This window comes from Piliocolobus tephrosceles, chromosome 3 (assembly GCF_002776525.5).
Source record: "Piliocolobus tephrosceles isolate RC106 chromosome 3, ASM277652v3, whole genome shotgun sequence".
NCBI classification, from domain to species: Eukaryota; Metazoa; Chordata; class Mammalia; order Primates; family Cercopithecidae; genus Piliocolobus; species Piliocolobus tephrosceles.
This window is the reverse complement of record NC_045436.1, coordinates 61,273,880-61,290,397: the sequence shown is the minus strand read 5'-3', so window position 1 is coordinate 61,290,397 and position 16,518 is coordinate 61,273,880. Positions and strand designations below refer to the sequence as shown.

Genomic DNA, 16,518 nt, shown 5'->3' with positions numbered 1-16,518 from the left:
AAACTTCTGTTCAGCCCCAGTACCCAAAACATGAGCCCTCTCTTGTGAAATCTTATTTTGTTTAGAAAGTAATTCTCGGGCTTTTAGTTGGAAGCAATCTTTATATAGTTTTATATTCTGAGATAAAGGGATTGGATTGACTGTTCTAGCTGTATTCTATAGTTGGTTTTCCAAATACCTATTTTGATTGCCATCCAGTAGTCCATTCCTACTCCTTCTAACTGCCATCTCAAAACTTTCTAGAACCCTGGCGGTATCAATGGCTTTTGCTTCCCTTTTAACCTTTGTATCAGTTCTAGGTTGCTGTTTTCTCTACTCTTGTTTATTATCAATACAATCCCATTTATTTTCTGCTTTCCAGAAAGTCGTAAAAGTCTTTGATCTTCTAATAGTAATACGTGTTTTCAGTATTGATGTGGATTTATTGCTTTTATTCTTTGCACTGTGTTTTATTACTGCAAATAAGCATGCAAACTTAAGTCATCTTCAACTCCTGATCTCTTAATAATGGTCTTTTCCTTAGAGATTACAAAAACAAATTTAACAGTTTGGTGTTTATTGTCTTAGACTTTTATCATGTACTTGCAAATGTGAAAAGCAATGTATATAGTTTAAAATACATCATCAATGTTTTTAAAAATATGTATTCACAGTGTTTTACAAGTTGTCTTTTTTTAGTAAAAACATCTTGGGCAGCCTTCTGTTTACTAGATTGTTAGCTCCATCAGGGCATAGTTGTTGTTAAATTTATTGCTGTCTGTCCCTGTCTAGAACAGTGCCTGGCTCAGAGGGAGCACTCAGATAATTATCAACTGACTAAATGAATATGGATCTATGTTATTGGGAGTTTTGAAAGGGAGGAATTGTCTTTTTCCTAGACATAGGAAGTTAGCATGAACTCAAGGGTAAAATAGGCCAGAGGATGACCAATGAAGGTAACACCAAGGAGAAACTACTTCCTGCTCTTGGGAGTTTTAGACTAGTTTACATATTAGAAGATCTAGGATCTAAAAACTTAGACTTTTAATGTAAACCAACAACTGTTTTAAGTTTTGTTTTTGAGATGGAGTGTTGCTCTGTCACTCAGGCTGGAGTACAGTGGCACGATCTCAGCTCACTGCAGCCTCTGCTTCTGGGGTTCAAGTGATTCTCCTGTCTCAGCCTGTCTCAGCCTCCTGAGTAGCTAGGACTACATGTGCACGCCACCGTACCTGGGTAATTTTTGCATTTTTAGTAGAGATGGGGGTCTCGCCATGTTGGCCAGGCTTGTCTCGAACTTCTGGCCTCAAGTGATCTGCCCACTTTGGCCTCCCGAAATGTTAGGATTACAGGCGTGAGCCACTGCACTTGGCCTAGCTGTTTTAAGTTCTATAGAGGGGTAGACAATTTGTCTTTTTTTTTTTTTTGAGACAGAGTCTCGCTCTGTCACCCAGGCTGGAGTCCAGTGGCATGATCTTGACTCACTGCAACCTCTGGCTCCCAGGTTCATGCAATTCTCCTGCCTCAGCCTTCCGAGTATCTGGGACTAGAGGTGCATGCCATCACGCCTGGCTAATTTTTGTATTTTTAGTAGAGACAGGGTTTCACCATGTTGGCCAGGCTGGTCTTGAACTCCTGACCTCGTGATCCACCCTCGGCCTCCCAAAGTGCTGGGATTACAGGTGTGAGCCACGGCACCTGGCCTGAGGAGTAGACATTTTAACATTTGCTGAATAATAGCGTGAATTTGACATGAAAATTGGGCCATGTAGAATGGGGATGAGGACAGAGTAGAGGGATTAGCTAGGAAACTATGTTATTATCATTGTGAGGTAAAAAGATTTGGAATAGGGAAGACCATTGACTCTGAAAATCAGAAGACCTTGATTCTATCTATCTATCTGTTTATTTATTTTTTGAGACAGAGTTTCACTCTTATCGCCCAGGCTCGCGTGCAATGGTGCTATCTGGGCTCACTGCAACCTTCCTGCCTCCCAGGTTCAAATGATTCTCCTGCCTCAGCCTCCCAAGTAGCTGGGATTATAGGAATCTACAACCACACCCAGATAATTGGTTCTGTTTATAATTATGAAATCATAGGCAAATACTTCCATATCTCTGGGCCTTTGTTTTCATCAGTAAAATGAGTCATTGCAATATAATTGATGATTAAGACTATTCCAACTCTAAAAGAGTCTTTAATGTAATCCTTTCTTTATTCAACTTTGTGTTTTTCTTTAGTCTTAAATTTACTGGGCCAAAAGAATACTAACCTGATTTTCTTTTACAGTTTGGCTGTTAAACTAGTAATTGAGCATAAAAGCTTGATACTACTTACTTGCAACACTGTTTTATGACATTTAATTTAAAAGTGATAGAAAGTTTTTTATATAAATTACCAATTTCTTCCTTCAGGAATCAGTGTCTGTCCCTGAAGGGTCATTAAATCAGCTATGTTCTTCAGAAGAACCAGAACAAGAAGAACTTGATTTTTTGTTTGATGAAGAGATTGAACAAATAGGACGAAAAAACACATTTACTGATTGGTCTGATAATGATTCAGATTATGAAATTGATGACCAAGACTTAAACAAGATTTTGATTGTAACTCAGACACCACCTTATGTGAAAAAACATCCCGGAGGAGATCGAACAGGCAACCACATGTCTCGGGCAAAAATCACATCTGAACTTGCTAAAGTTATCAATGATGGCTTATATTATTATGAACAGGATCTATGGATGGAAGAAGATGAAAACAAACATACAGCCATAAAGGTAATTGTTTCTGGCCAACATCTTTCTACTGATGCTTTGTTTTGATTGTATGTTGCTGTTTATATTTTCTTAAATTTGAGGCTCTGTTTTATGAAATGTTGAATATAAATACATTGTATTTAACTTAAAATTCCTGGAAATATACCTGATAATTACTACCTGAGGAATAATTTTATTTTATGAAAGTAACAGCATGATGAATACTGTAATTACAAAAGAAAATTAGCACTCACTGACTTAAACCCTTGCTTTTTTTTTTTTTTTTTTTTTTAGGTGAAAAAACTAATAACACCGCCCTTTCTCATATGAAAGAATAAAAACAACTTACTGTGGGGACAGGCTTAATTTATATACTCATTACTTACCTGGCTATCACCACAGCTGTATGAGCCAGTGGCTTTAGAGAGCACTCTTCTTCCCCCTTTCTGTTTTCCCCACTTAGTCTATGGTGAATGATCTAAGATAGTGGAAATGGTTGTGGACAAACTGTAAAGGACTAAACTGGATGATTGTATCTCTTGGTCTAGTCATTACTGTGGTGCTAGGGTTACTTTTTACAACCTTGTTCTAATTTGTTTTATCTTCTTGCATTTCACCCCAGATCCTGGTCCCTATCCTAGTTATTAAGGTAAAATAGAGAACCAGAATCGTTTACTAGGTATCTGCATTCCTTCCATATGAATTATAATGGCACAGATATGGGGATAAAAAGGGATCTTTTTCTGCCATTAAGTTTATTAGAAAAGTCCCAATAGTTAAATATTTGTTTTCAGGATAGGGTATAATAAGGGAAACATTATATGCCAAATAGGAAACTGATCTTGGTTGGAAACAGTTAAAGTTGTAGGAAGAAAAGCTAGCCAACTAGTGGCTGGGTAGAGGGGACTGCCTGTTGATGGGGCTTCATATCATCAGCAAGAAGTGTGCTAGCCTTCGGCTCCTCATTTCTTTTCTTCCTGGAATCCCCAGTACTGCTTTTAGCCTTCTATAACCGCTGCCTTCTTGGAGAACCTGCCTCAGGCTATGATAGCTTGTTATGTGACTTAGAGCCTGAGTAGTTCTCTGACTGTCCTACTGCTATGGGAAAGGAAGTGTGTTTTTATAATGCTTCTCAGTTGAAAGTCTTTCCTAGTGTAAGCATTGCTATTTTATTTGTAATACTTAGTTTCTGTAAGTAATACCTATCTTAAATCCTTTTAGAACAGAGATTCTAGTACATTCTACTAATAATCAGTTGAAATTATTCTTCCCCCATTCTCGATCCCTTTACCCAGCTTTGTTTTTCACCATAGCATATATCATTATCTATAATTCTATATATTTTACTTACTTTTATTCTCTTGGAGAAAAACCATGGATGTAATACCAATGACAGTAGGATTTTTTGTCTATTTTGTTCATTACTATTGTATCTCTAGTGCTAGAATAGTTTCTGGCACAAATAAATATTCAATTCATGTTTGTTAAAGTGGGTAAATAAATTATGGAGTAAACATTATGCACTAACCAAAGGAACCCAACCATTGTGTGTAATATTGGTTCTCTGGGAAAATGTTTTCAGTCTTTCAAGTAGTAACAAATTTGTAAGCCAACTTGAGAAACATGCCATTTGTAGTTGATTATTTCCTTAAATTATAGACAACAATAATTACAAGCCATGTATTGAGTTCTTGAGGCATGTGCTGATCTTATTCATTAAATATTAACAGAAAGTAATCTTGGCTATATAACTTTAACCATTATAATTGCAAATATATCTTACTTTGACTTGATTCGTACATTCCTGTCATTTAACTCATTCTCTTTGGTTCTGATTCTGTGGTCTACATGTAGTTCCTCATTAGACTTATACTTTTCCTGTGGGTCTGCTTAAAGGGAGAGAAATCAGTCATTTAACATCTGCTCATTGAATGAGAATATAACAAATAGAGTTTCTACATTCCTAGAACCTACAGATAATTGGGGGAACAGACATAAAAATAAACCCACAAGAAGTACTTAATCACAAATTATAATAAATATTCTAAAAGAAAAAACAGGATGCTGTTTCTTTGAGTAGTCAGGGAAGGCCTCTGAGAAAGTCAGTAATAGTGAAATCTGAAGTGGAAGTAGGACATATAACCAAGCAAAGAGTAGGGAAACAGTATTCCAGGAAGAGGGAACAGTAAATGTCAAGGATATGTGGCAGGAAAGAATTTGGCGTATTTGAGGAAATGGAAAAAAGGTCAATTTGCCTACGATATTATATGAAAGGTTAATTATAGATGAATAGGCAGGATTCATATCATTTATGCGCCATGTTAAATAATGTGGAATTTATCTAAAGTTCAAATGCAGTACTTTAGGTTTTGCAAAGGCAGTGTAACATCTAATTTTTATTTTTAATAGATCACTCTAGTTGTTTTGGCACAGAATGGATTGTACAGGGACAAAAATGGGCAGAAGAAATCCAGTTAAGAGGCTATCCATGTAGAAGATGAATTGGTAGGCTAAGACAAACAGGTGGCAGAGGAAATATAGAAGTGAGAAGACCCATCTCATCTGAGCCTTGAGGAATGATTATATAGCAGTTGTGTTGGAAAGTGTGTTGTTGTGAAAGTCAAAAGCTGGCCTTCAGAGAATAATCAGGTGTGTCAGCAACTTTACAGGTTGAATTAGATAGAAATGAAAAGTATGCCAAATTGATAGGGCAGTTTAGTACTCATTTTCGACCTCTGCAATAAGAGTTTTGGTGGATCCAGAAGCTATGTTGAACTGGACCAAAGAGTGAGTAAAGGCTTTATTCTGTTTTTGGCATATATTTACTGCTGAAGACTACTAAAATGAATAGGCTTATAGATAAGAAAATATCTGCTTAAAATATTTGAAGATATGCTAGGTACGTTATTATCAGGATAAAACTATACAGAAGTGAAGTACTGAAACTTACTTTTACCCTTACTTAGGACCCTTTGTAGAAGCTACCCAAAACAGGGGTAAAAACCATAAACTCAGGGACCAGCCAAAATTGTGGATTCCCATAGGATTCCTTTTCCCATTTAATTGGTACCCAAAAGTGCACCAAGATCTGACAGATCACCACAGAAGAACTTACTCATGTAACCAAATACCACCTGTTCCCCAAAAATCTATGGGTAAAAAAGGTACCCCAAAGAATACACTTACAGTGAAAGAACTAAACTTGCTTCCTACCTACTCCCCTAAGGGACTCTATAAAGAATATTTTTCTGACTGGCGCAGTGACTCACACCTGTAATCTCAGCACTTTGGGAGGCCGATGTGGGTGGGTCATAAGGTCAAGAGATCGAGACCACCCTGGCCAACATGGTGAAACCCCACCTCTACTAAAAATGCAAAAATTAGCTGGGCATGGTGGGCATGTAGTCCCAGCTACTCGGGAGGCTGAAGACAGGGGAATCAGTTGAACCTGGGAGGCAGAGGTTGCAGTGAGCAGAGATCACGTCAATGCATTCCAGCCTGGTGACAGAACAAGACTCTGTCTCAAAAAAAAAAAAAAAAAAAGAGAATGTTTTCTGGTTGTGCTGAGCAGAATAGGGAGGAAAAAATTGGGCTAGAAGTTGTATTCATGCAACCCAAGTTCATACTCTGTGGGTGACTAAAGGAAGCACTAGTTGTAAATTTAATGTGATTGCGGTCTTTTTGTTTCCCAGACACCTAGCATATGAAAATAAAGATTTTTTTGTGTGTGTGAAAATATTCACCTTTATCCTAGACCTCCTTTATTCACATTATATTGCAAGGAAAGTTAGCAGCACATAAAGTGAATAATCTAACAAGAAAGTGAGATCTTGCATGTGAGAATGAGCAGAAAGTAACAAGCAGCAGAAACATACCTTAAAATAGTTTTTTTTTTTTGAAATGGAGTCTCGCTCCATCGCCCAGGCTGGAGTGCAGTGACACCATCTTAGCTCACTGCAGCCTCCGCCTGCTAGGTTCAAGTGATTCTCCTGCCTCAGCCTCCCAAGTAGCTGGGATTACAGGCATGTGCCATCACATCCAGCTAAATTTTTATATTTTTTGTAGAGACAGGGTTTCACCATTTTGACCAGGTTGGTGTCGAACTCCTGACCTCAAGTGATCTGCTTACCTCGGCTTCCCAAAGTGCTGGGATTACAGGTGTGAGCCACCATGCCTGGCCCCTTAAAATAATTTAGATAGTCAGATTATTATTATTTTTTTTATTTTTTATTTTTATTTTTTGAGGCGGAGTCTTGCTCTGTCGCCTGGACTGGAGTGCGGTGGCTGGATCTCAGCTCACTGCAAGCTCCGCCTCCCGGGTTTACGCTATTCTCCTGCCTCAGCCTCCCGAGTAGCTGAGACTACAGGCGCCTGCCACCTCGCCCAGCTAGTTTTTGTATTTTTACTAGAGACGGGGTTTCACCGTGTTAGCCAGGATGGTCTCGATCTCCTGACCTCGTGATCCGCCAGTCTCGGCCTCCCAAAGTGCTGGGATTACAGGCTTGAGCCACCGTGCCCGGCCGATAGTCAGATTATTAAACAAAATATGCAGTAGCTGGGCTTACTATGTTTAAGGAAATAAAAATATGTGTAGTGAAGAAGAAATCCTAAAGAATAACCATAGAACTTCTGGAAGTAAAAACAATTATGATTAAAATTAAGAACTAAATCAATTGAAGGGATTAACAACAGATTAGACAGAATTGGAGAATTAGTCATTTGGAAGACTGTTCACAAGATTTATTCAGAAATTTCCAGAGTAGCAAAGAAATAGAATATATGAAAAGAGGGTACAGAATGATTTTCTACACAGTGTTTCCTATCGGTTGATAAGTTTTAAATCAAGTTTTGTAATTTAATATCTAGTAGATTTTATTATAAAGCTTTTTATTTTTATTTTTTTAACAAAAGGTAAGCAAGAAACTTGAAATATAGGATAATGGAGAAGGTCTAAAATACACATTTAGTCAGAGTTCCAGAGTGAAAGGGTAGAGAGAATGGGGCTAAGTCATTATTATAAGAGGCAATTAGGACCTCTGCAGAACTGAGGAGAGGTGTCAGAGTTTAGCCAGAAAAAAAAGACAGATTACTTTCTTTTTTTTTTTTTTTTTGAGACGGAGTCTCGCTCTGTTGCCTAGGCTGGAGTACAGTGGTGCGATCTCAGCTCATGCAAGCTCTGCCTCCCAGGTTCATGCCATTCTTCTGCCTCAGCCTCCCGTGTAGCTGGGACTACAGGCGCCCACCACCACGCCTGGCTAATTTTTTGTATTTTTAGTAGAGACAGGGTTTCACCATGTTAGCCAGGATGGTCTCGATCTCCTGACCTCATGATCTGCCAGTCTCGGCCTCCCAAAGTGCTGGGATTACAGGCGTGAGCCACCGTGCCCGGCCCAAGACAGATTACTTTCAAGAAAGAAGAATCATTAGACAGCTGATAGCTAGTTTCCCGACAGTGACAGCCAATAGACAATGGAATGATAGCTTTAATTTGCAAGGGAAAATAACTGTCAACTTATAATTGTACGCCTTGCATAAATATCTTTCAGTAAGAGTGTAGAATATGAGAAATTGCCACCAGCAGAGCCTCATGAAAGAAAGTCCCAAAGGGTAGAATAAAAGTGATTTTACATATCAGAAACACAGAAGGGACTGCAGAGCAAAACAAGTAATAAATACATGAATAAACCTAAGTGAATATTAACTGTATAAAGCAATTATTATGTCTGATAGATTTACTATAACAACACAAACTGGGAGAGAGAGCAGCAAATGAATCTAGTATTTAAATATAACTTCATATCTGGAAAAAGGGTACTGATTAAAGTTATTAAAGTTTGCAAATTGTAGTTTGAAGGATACCTATTTAATTAACAAGGTGATCTAAGTTCATATGGAAATTTCAGGACTCCATAGTAGTCAAAACACTCTTAAAAAATAACAAAATTATGGCTGGGTGCAGTGGCTCACGTCTGTAATCCCAGACCTTCAGGAGGCCGAGGTCGGTGGATTACCTGAGGTCAGGAGTTGGAGACCAGCCTGACCAACATGGTGAAACCCTGTCTCTACTAAAATTACAAAATCAGCCGGGCATGGTGGCGCATGCCTGTAATCCCAGCTACTTGGGAGGCTGAGACAGGAGAATTACTTGAACCTGGGAGGTGGAGGTTGCAGTGAGCCGAAATTGCGCCACTGCACTCCATCCTGGGCAACAAGAGTGAAAATTCTGTCTCAAAACAAACAAAAACAAAACTGAAGGACTCATTTTATGATTTCAAAACTTACTACAAAGCTGCAGTAATCAAGATAGTGGTACTATCATAAGGATGAACATATAGATCAATGGAATAAAATTGAGAGCCCAGAAATAAACATGTCTATTTACAACTAACTTTTCAACAAATGTGCCTAGACCATTCAGTATGGAAAGAATAGTTGTTTCAACAACTGGGACTCTGTCAACTTGATATCTACATACAGAAGAAGGAAGTTGGGTCCCTCCCTATCTTACATCATGTATCAAAATTAACTTGAATTAAATTCATAAATTTAAGAGGAAAAAGGATAAAACTCTTAGGATAAGATGTGTAAAATCTTCATGATCTTGGATCTGACAGTGGTTTTTCATATGATACTAATAGCACAAGCGACAAATGATAAAAACAGGTAAGTTGGACACCATCAAAATTTTAAAATTTTGAATCTCAAAGGACACGATACACAGAGTGAAAAGCCAGTACAGATGTTCCTCAAATTATGTTGGGGTTACATCCTTATAAACTCATCATAAATTGAAAATATACTGTTAAACTGAAATGTATTTAGTACACCTAACCTACCACACATCATAGCTTAGCCTAGTCTACCTTAAACGTGCTCAGAGCACTTATGTTAGCCTTAGTTGGGCAAAATCGTTTAAACACAAGGCATATTTCATAATAAAGTATTAATATCTTATATAATGTATTGATTACTATGCTGAAAGTGAAAAACAGAATGGCTCACTGCTGCTGCCCTGCATTGCAAGAAAGCATACCACATATTGCTGGCCTGGGAGAATTAAAAAATTTGAAGTACAGTTTCTTCTACTGAGTGCCTCTTGCTTTCACAACATTGTAAAGGCAAAATCATAAGTCAAACTGTCATAAGCCTGGGGCTATTTGTACAAAAACCACAATACAATTTACATTTGTACCCTAATACATGAAATAGTTATAAATCTGACAAAATATGTACAGGATCTATGTGAGGATTACTACAAAACCCTGATGAAAGAAATAAAGGGGCCAGGTGCGGTGGCTCACGCCTGTAATGCCAGCACAGGGAGGCCAAGGCAGGCAGGCGGATCACGAGGTCAGGAGATTGAGACCACCCTGACTAACACGGTGAAACCCCGTCTCTACTAAAATACAAAAAAACTAGCTGGGCATGGTTGCGTCCCCTGTAGTCCCAGCTACTCCGGAGGCTGAGGCAGGGGAATTGCGTGAACCCGGGAGGCGGGGCTTGCAGTGAGCCAAGATCGCACCAATGCACTGCACTCCAGCCTGGGTAACAGAGCGAGACTCCGTCTCAAAAAAAAAAAAAAAAAAAAGCCGGGTGTGGTGGCACGTGCCTGTAGTCCCAGCTACTCGAGAGGCTGAGGCAGGAGAACTGATTGAACCCAGAAGGCAGAGGGTGCAGTGAGCCGAGGTCACACACTCCAGCCTTGGCCACAGAGCGAGACTCCGTCTCAAAAAAAAAAAAAAAAATGGAATAAGTAAATTGAGAAATACTCCATGTTCATATTATAGATAGGAAGACTCAATTATGTGTCAATTCTTTCCAACATACCCATAGATTCTGTGCAGTTTATGGTCTTGTTAAATTGAGATGCATTTAGTATACCCAATCAAAATCCCAGCAAATGATTTTGTGGATATCTCCAGAGGCAAAAACACCTAAAAAACCCAGAAGAGCTAATACAACATTGAAAATTGGAAGACTGATACTGCCTGACTTCAAGATTTACTGTAAAGCTACAGTAATGAAGACAGTACAGTATTGGTGAAAGAATAGACAACTAAATCAGTAGAACAGAATGGAAAGTGCAGAAATAGACCCACACAGATGCAGTCAACTGATGTTTGACAAACGAGCAAAGGCAATACAATAGAGAAAAGTCTTTTCAACAAATAGTGCTAGAACAGCTGAGCATTCATGTGAAAAAAAAAAAAAAAGAATCTTCACCCTTCAGAAAGGGTGGAGAAAGTGGACGGACCATAGTCCAAAATGTAAAGGACAAAACCGTAAAAGTCCTAGAAGATGATCTAAGAGAAAATCTAGATGACCTTGGGCTTATCATGACTTTTTAGATACAACACCAAAACAATCCATGAAAGAAATAAGCTAGAATTCTTCAAAATTAAAAACTTCTGCCCAGTGAAAGATACTGTCAAGAGAATGAGGAAGGCCAGGTGCAGTGAGTGGCTCATGCCTATAGTCTCAGTACTTTGGGAGGCTGAAGTGGGAGGATTGCTTGAGACCAGGAGTTTGAGACCAGCCTGGGCAACATAGTGAGACTGTCTCTACAAAAATTTTTTTTTAAAAAAGGAGAGAAGCCATTGACTGCTAGAAAATATTTGCAAATGACAAATCTGATAGAGGGCTATTATCCAAAATATACAAATAACTATTAAAACTGAGAAAACAGAACCCAATTTAAAAATGGTTCACTAAAAAATGGTTGATCAGTTTATTGAAGAAAAAAAGAAAAAACTATTGAAAGAACTGAGCTGACACTTCACTAAAGAAGATAAACGGCAAATGGATATGAAAAGATGCTCAATATCAAATATTAGGGAGCTGCAAGTAAAAACAACAATGGGATACTACTGTAGACTCATTAGGAGCGCCAAAATCCAAAACAATAACACCAAATGCTTGCAGGGATGTGGAGCATTAGGAAATCGCATTCATTCCTGGCGGCAATGCAAAACAGTACAGCCTCTTTGGAAGGTAGTTTGACAATTTTGTACAAAACTGAACTAAACATACTCTTACCAAAGGATCTAGCAGATTTACTCAAATGAGTTGAAATGTATAGCCACACAATAACCTGAACATGGATGTTTATAGCAGCTTTATCCATAAATTGTCAAAACTTGGAAAACACCAAGGTATCTTTCAGTAGGTGAATGGATAAACAAGCTGTGTGGTACATTCCTACAGTGGACTTTCTCAGAGCTCAAAAATGAATGAGCTATCAAGCTGTGAAAAGACATGGATTCATACTAAGACTTAGTTTATATTGGGTGAAAAAAGCCTATTTGAAAAGACTACATACTGTATGATTCCAACTTCGTGGCATTCTGGAAGGGACAAAACTATAGTAACAGTAAAAAGATCAATGATTGCCAAGGGTTGGAAGAGATGAATGGACAGAGCACAGGTTTTTTAGGGCAGTGCTACTATTTTCTATGATGTTCTAATGATGGATACATACCATTGTACACTTCTCAAAACCCATAGAAAATGTACAGGATAATTTTGATAATACTGTAAGTGTTTTCGTTGATTGTAACTAATGTATCACTCTAGTGCAGGATGATAGTGGGGGAGGCTGTATGTGTTTGGGTGCAGGAGGTCTATGATACACTCTGTACTTTCTGCTTGGTTTTCCTGTGACCCTAAAACTTCTAAAAATACCTAAAAAAAGATAACAGATTAGGAGAAAATATTTGCAAATTAAAGGAGGGAGGGGCAAAGAGCTTATTTTCTTCTAAAATTTTTTCTTTTTTTTTTTTTTTTTTTTTTTTTGAGACGGAGTCTCGCTCTGTCGCCCAGGCTGGAGTGCAGTGGCCGGATCTCAGCTCACTGCAAGCTCCGCCTCCCAGGTTTACGCCATTCTCCTGCCTCAGCCTCCCGAGTAGCTGGGACTACAGGAGCCCGCCACCTCACCCGGCTAGTTTTTTGTATTTTTTAGTAGAGACGGGGTTTCACCGGGTTAGCCAGGATGGTCTCGATCTCCTGACCTTGTGATCCGCCCGTCCCGGCCTCCCAAAGTGCTGGGATTACAGGCTTGAGCCACCGCGCCCGGCCCTAAAAATTTTTCTTTAAAAAAAGTTTTTACCCATCTGTATGTGTTGAAAAATATTTGTAATATACAAAGAGCTCTTACAAATCAATAAGACAAATAACCTAATTTTAAAAAAGGCAAACAGGAGCTCAAGGCCAGCCTGGGCAACTTAGTGAGACCCTGTCTCTAAAAAAAATAAAGATATAAACTAGGCAGGTGTGGTGGTGTGTGCCTGTAGTCCTAGCTACTCCACAGGCTGAGGCAGGAGGATTGTGTGAGCCCAGGAGTTTGAGGTTACAGTGAGCTGTGATCGTGCCACTGCACTCCAGCCTGAGCAATCAAGCAAGACCTTGTCTCTAAAAAATAATAAATAAATTAAAATGGGCAAAGAATTTGAGTAGACGTTTCTTCAAAGAAGAGATACATGGGGCCAATAGGCACTTGAAAAGTTGCTTAACATCATTAGCCACCAGGGGAATTGAAATAAAATCGTAATTATACCATGTTATGCCCAACAGGATAACTATAATAAAGAAGACAGATATACTGCCAAGTGTGAGGATAGGAAGAAGTTGGAATCCTCATACCACACTGGTGGAAATGTAAAATGGTGCATCTGCTTTGGAATACAGTCTAGCAGTTATCAAAAGGCTGAACATAGGGTTACCATGTGACCCAGCAATTCCACTTTTATGTATGTAATCCAAAGAAACAAAGACATTTATGCACATAGATGTCATATTCTTGTACATGAATGTTCATTTCAGCATTTCAAAAAATGAATAGAACTCAGATTTTTATTAACTGATGTTTGGATGAATGTGGTATATCCATACAATAGAGTATTTGGCAATCAAAGGAAATGAAGTACTTAATTTATTATTATTATTATTATTATTTTTTTGACACAGAGTCTCACTCTGTCCCCCAGGCTGGAGTGCAGTGGCGTGATCTTGGCTCACTGCATTCTCTGCCTCTCGGGTTCAAGTGATTCTCCTGCCTCAACCTCCCAAGTAGCTGGGATTACAGGCACGCTTGGCTAATTTTTGTATTTTTTAGTAGAGACGGAGTTTCGCCATGTTGGCCAGGCTGGTCTCGAACTCCTGACCTCAAATGATCTGCCTTCCTTAGTGCTGAGATTACAGGGGTGAGCCACTGTGCCTGGCCGATTTTTAAATTTTTATTTTTTGTCTTAAGATCTTTTTTCTCTAACCTGCTTCAGAGAAAGAGAAATGAAGGACTAATACATGATACAATATGAAAGCATTATGAAGACAGTATGTGAAAGGAACCATCATAAAAGACTACAATTTATAGAGCAGCAGTCCCCAACCTTTTTGATACCGGCGACTAATTTTATGGAAGACAATTTTTCCATGGACTGGGGGGCATGGTTTTGGAATGATTTAAGCACATTACATTTATTGTGCACTTTGTTTCTGTTATTATGTTATAATATATAATGAAATAATTGTGCAACTTATCATAATGTAGAATCAGCAGGAGCCGTAAGCTTATTTTCTGCAACTAGATAGTCCCATCTGGAGGTGATGGGAGACAATGACAGATCATCAAGCATTAGATTCTCATGAGGATCACACAACCTAGATTCCTCACATCTGCAATTCACAAAAGGGTTCATGCTCCTCTGAGAATCTAATGCTGCCACTGATCTGGCAGACGGTGGCGACAGTGGCGGTCAGGCAGTAATGAGAGCGATAGGTAGCCGCTGTAAATAGAGATGAAGCTTTACTCGCTTGCCCGCCCACCGTTCACCATGGTTCCTAACAGGCTACAGACCAGTACTGGTGAGTGGCTAGGAGGAAATGTGGAGTGACTGTTCATGGTTATCAGGTTTCTTTTGGAGGTGATAAAAATGTTCTATAGTTGATTGTGGTAATGGTTGTGAAACTCTGAAAAACAATTGAATTGTATACTCGAGTGAATTATACTATATGTGAATTACATATTAATAAAGCTGTTATAAAAAACAACAAATAAATGGAAAGTCATCTCATGTTCATGGATGACTTAATATTGTTAATATGTCAGTACTACCCAAAGTATCTGCAGCTTCAGTGCAATGTCTATGAAAATCCCAATGGCATTTTTTGCACAGTTAGAAAAATTCACCCAAAAAAAATCACATGAATAGCCAAAACATTCTTGAAAAAGAAGAGATTTGGAAGCTTTAGAGTTCCTGATTGTTACAGTAATCAGAACATTGTGGTACTGTCATAAAGACAGACATACAGACCAATTGAATAGACAGTCCAGAAATAAACCCTTATGTATATGGTTAAATGATTTTTTTTTTTTTTTTTTTTTTTGAGACGGAGTTTCACTTTTGTTGCCCAGGCTGGAGTGCAGTGGTGCGATCTCAGCTCACTGCAACCTCCGCCTCCCAGGTTCAAGCAATTCTGCCTCAGCCTCTCGAGTAGCTGGGACTAGAGGCCTGCACTGCCACGCCCGGCCATTGTTTGTATTTTCAGTAGAGATGGGGTTTCACCACGTTGGCCAGGCTGGTCTCGAACTCCTGACCTCAAGTAATCCACCCGTCTCAGCCTCCCAAAGTGCTAGGATTACAGGCGTGGGTCACCGTGCCCAGCCTGATTTTTTTTTTTTTATTTTTTTTATGTTTTTGAGACGGAGTCTCGCTCTGTCGCCCAGGCTGGAGTGCGGTGGCGGGATCTCAGCTCACTGCAAGCTCCGCCTCCCGGGTTTACGCCATTCTCCTGCCTCAGCCTCCTGAGTAGCTGGGACTACAGGCGCCTGCCATCTCGCCCGGCTAGCTTTTTTGTATTTTTTTTAGTAGAGACAGGGTTTCACCGTGTTAGCCAGGATGGTCTTGATCTCCTGACCTCATGATGCGCCTGTCTCGGCCTCCCAAAGTGCTGGGATTACAGGCTTGAGCCACTGTGCCCGGCTTTTTTTTTTTTTTAAGGACAGTTTCTCACTCTCTTGCCCAGGCTGGAGTATGATGGTACCATCATGGCTCACTGCAGTTTTGACCTCCTGAGCTCATGCAATCCTCTCACCTCAGCCTTCGGAGTAGCTGGGATTACAGGCTCACACTGCCACACCTGGGTAATTAATTTTTTTTTTTTTTCTGTGGAGGCAGGGTCTTGTTATACCTGGTCTCAAACTCCTGGCCTTAAGCAATCCTTCCGCCTTGGCCTTGCAAAATATTGGGATTACAGCTGTGAGCTACTGAACCTGTCCAGGTAAATGATTTTTTTGACAAGTATATCAAGACCACTCAATGGAGAAAGGATAATCTCTTCAACAAATGATATTGGGAAAATTGGGTATCTACATGTAAAGGAAGGAAGTTAGATCTTTACCGTATACCATAAACGAAGGTGAATTAACCTGGATTAAAGACTTAAACATATTACCTAAAATTACAGAACATTTAGAAGAAGGCCTTAGGGGAAAGCCTTCATGATCTTGGATTTGGCAGTGGTTTCTTGGATATCACACTAAAATCACATGTTATAGAACAAAAGTAGACAAATGGAATTCTTGAAACTTAAAAATGTATGTGTATGAAAGGACACAGTTAACAGTAGGCAACCTATGGAATGGGAGAAAATATTTGCAAATTATATATCTGATAAGGGATTAGTATCCTGACTATATAAAGAACTACAAATCAACAAAAAATAACTTAATTTTAAAAATGGACAGAAGACTTGTATAGACAATTCTCTAAGGGTGATATGAAAATG

The 16,518-nt window shown here is 39.0% G+C and overlaps 1 protein-coding gene across 2 annotated transcripts in view; it reads left to right on the top strand.

The window, feature by feature from the left end:
* The window catches only part of LARP1B (La ribonucleoprotein 1B), a 161,701-nt gene that overhangs the window by 62,619 nt on the left and 82,564 nt on the right, over positions 1 to 16,518 (top strand). Inside the window, exons 11-12 of one of the 2 annotated variants that reach the window (XM_026454126.2) lie at positions 2,395 to 2,757; positions 13,306 to 13,646. In XM_026454126.2, the coding sequence (XP_026309911.1) occupies positions 2,395 to 2,757; positions 13,306 to 13,461 (519 nt within the window). In that variant the 3' untranslated portion in view covers positions 13,462 to 13,646. Of the gene's footprint in view, positions 1 to 2,394; positions 2,758 to 13,305; positions 13,647 to 16,518 lie in introns of those variants that run through there. The other variant, XM_026454125.2, reaches the window with a different exon arrangement.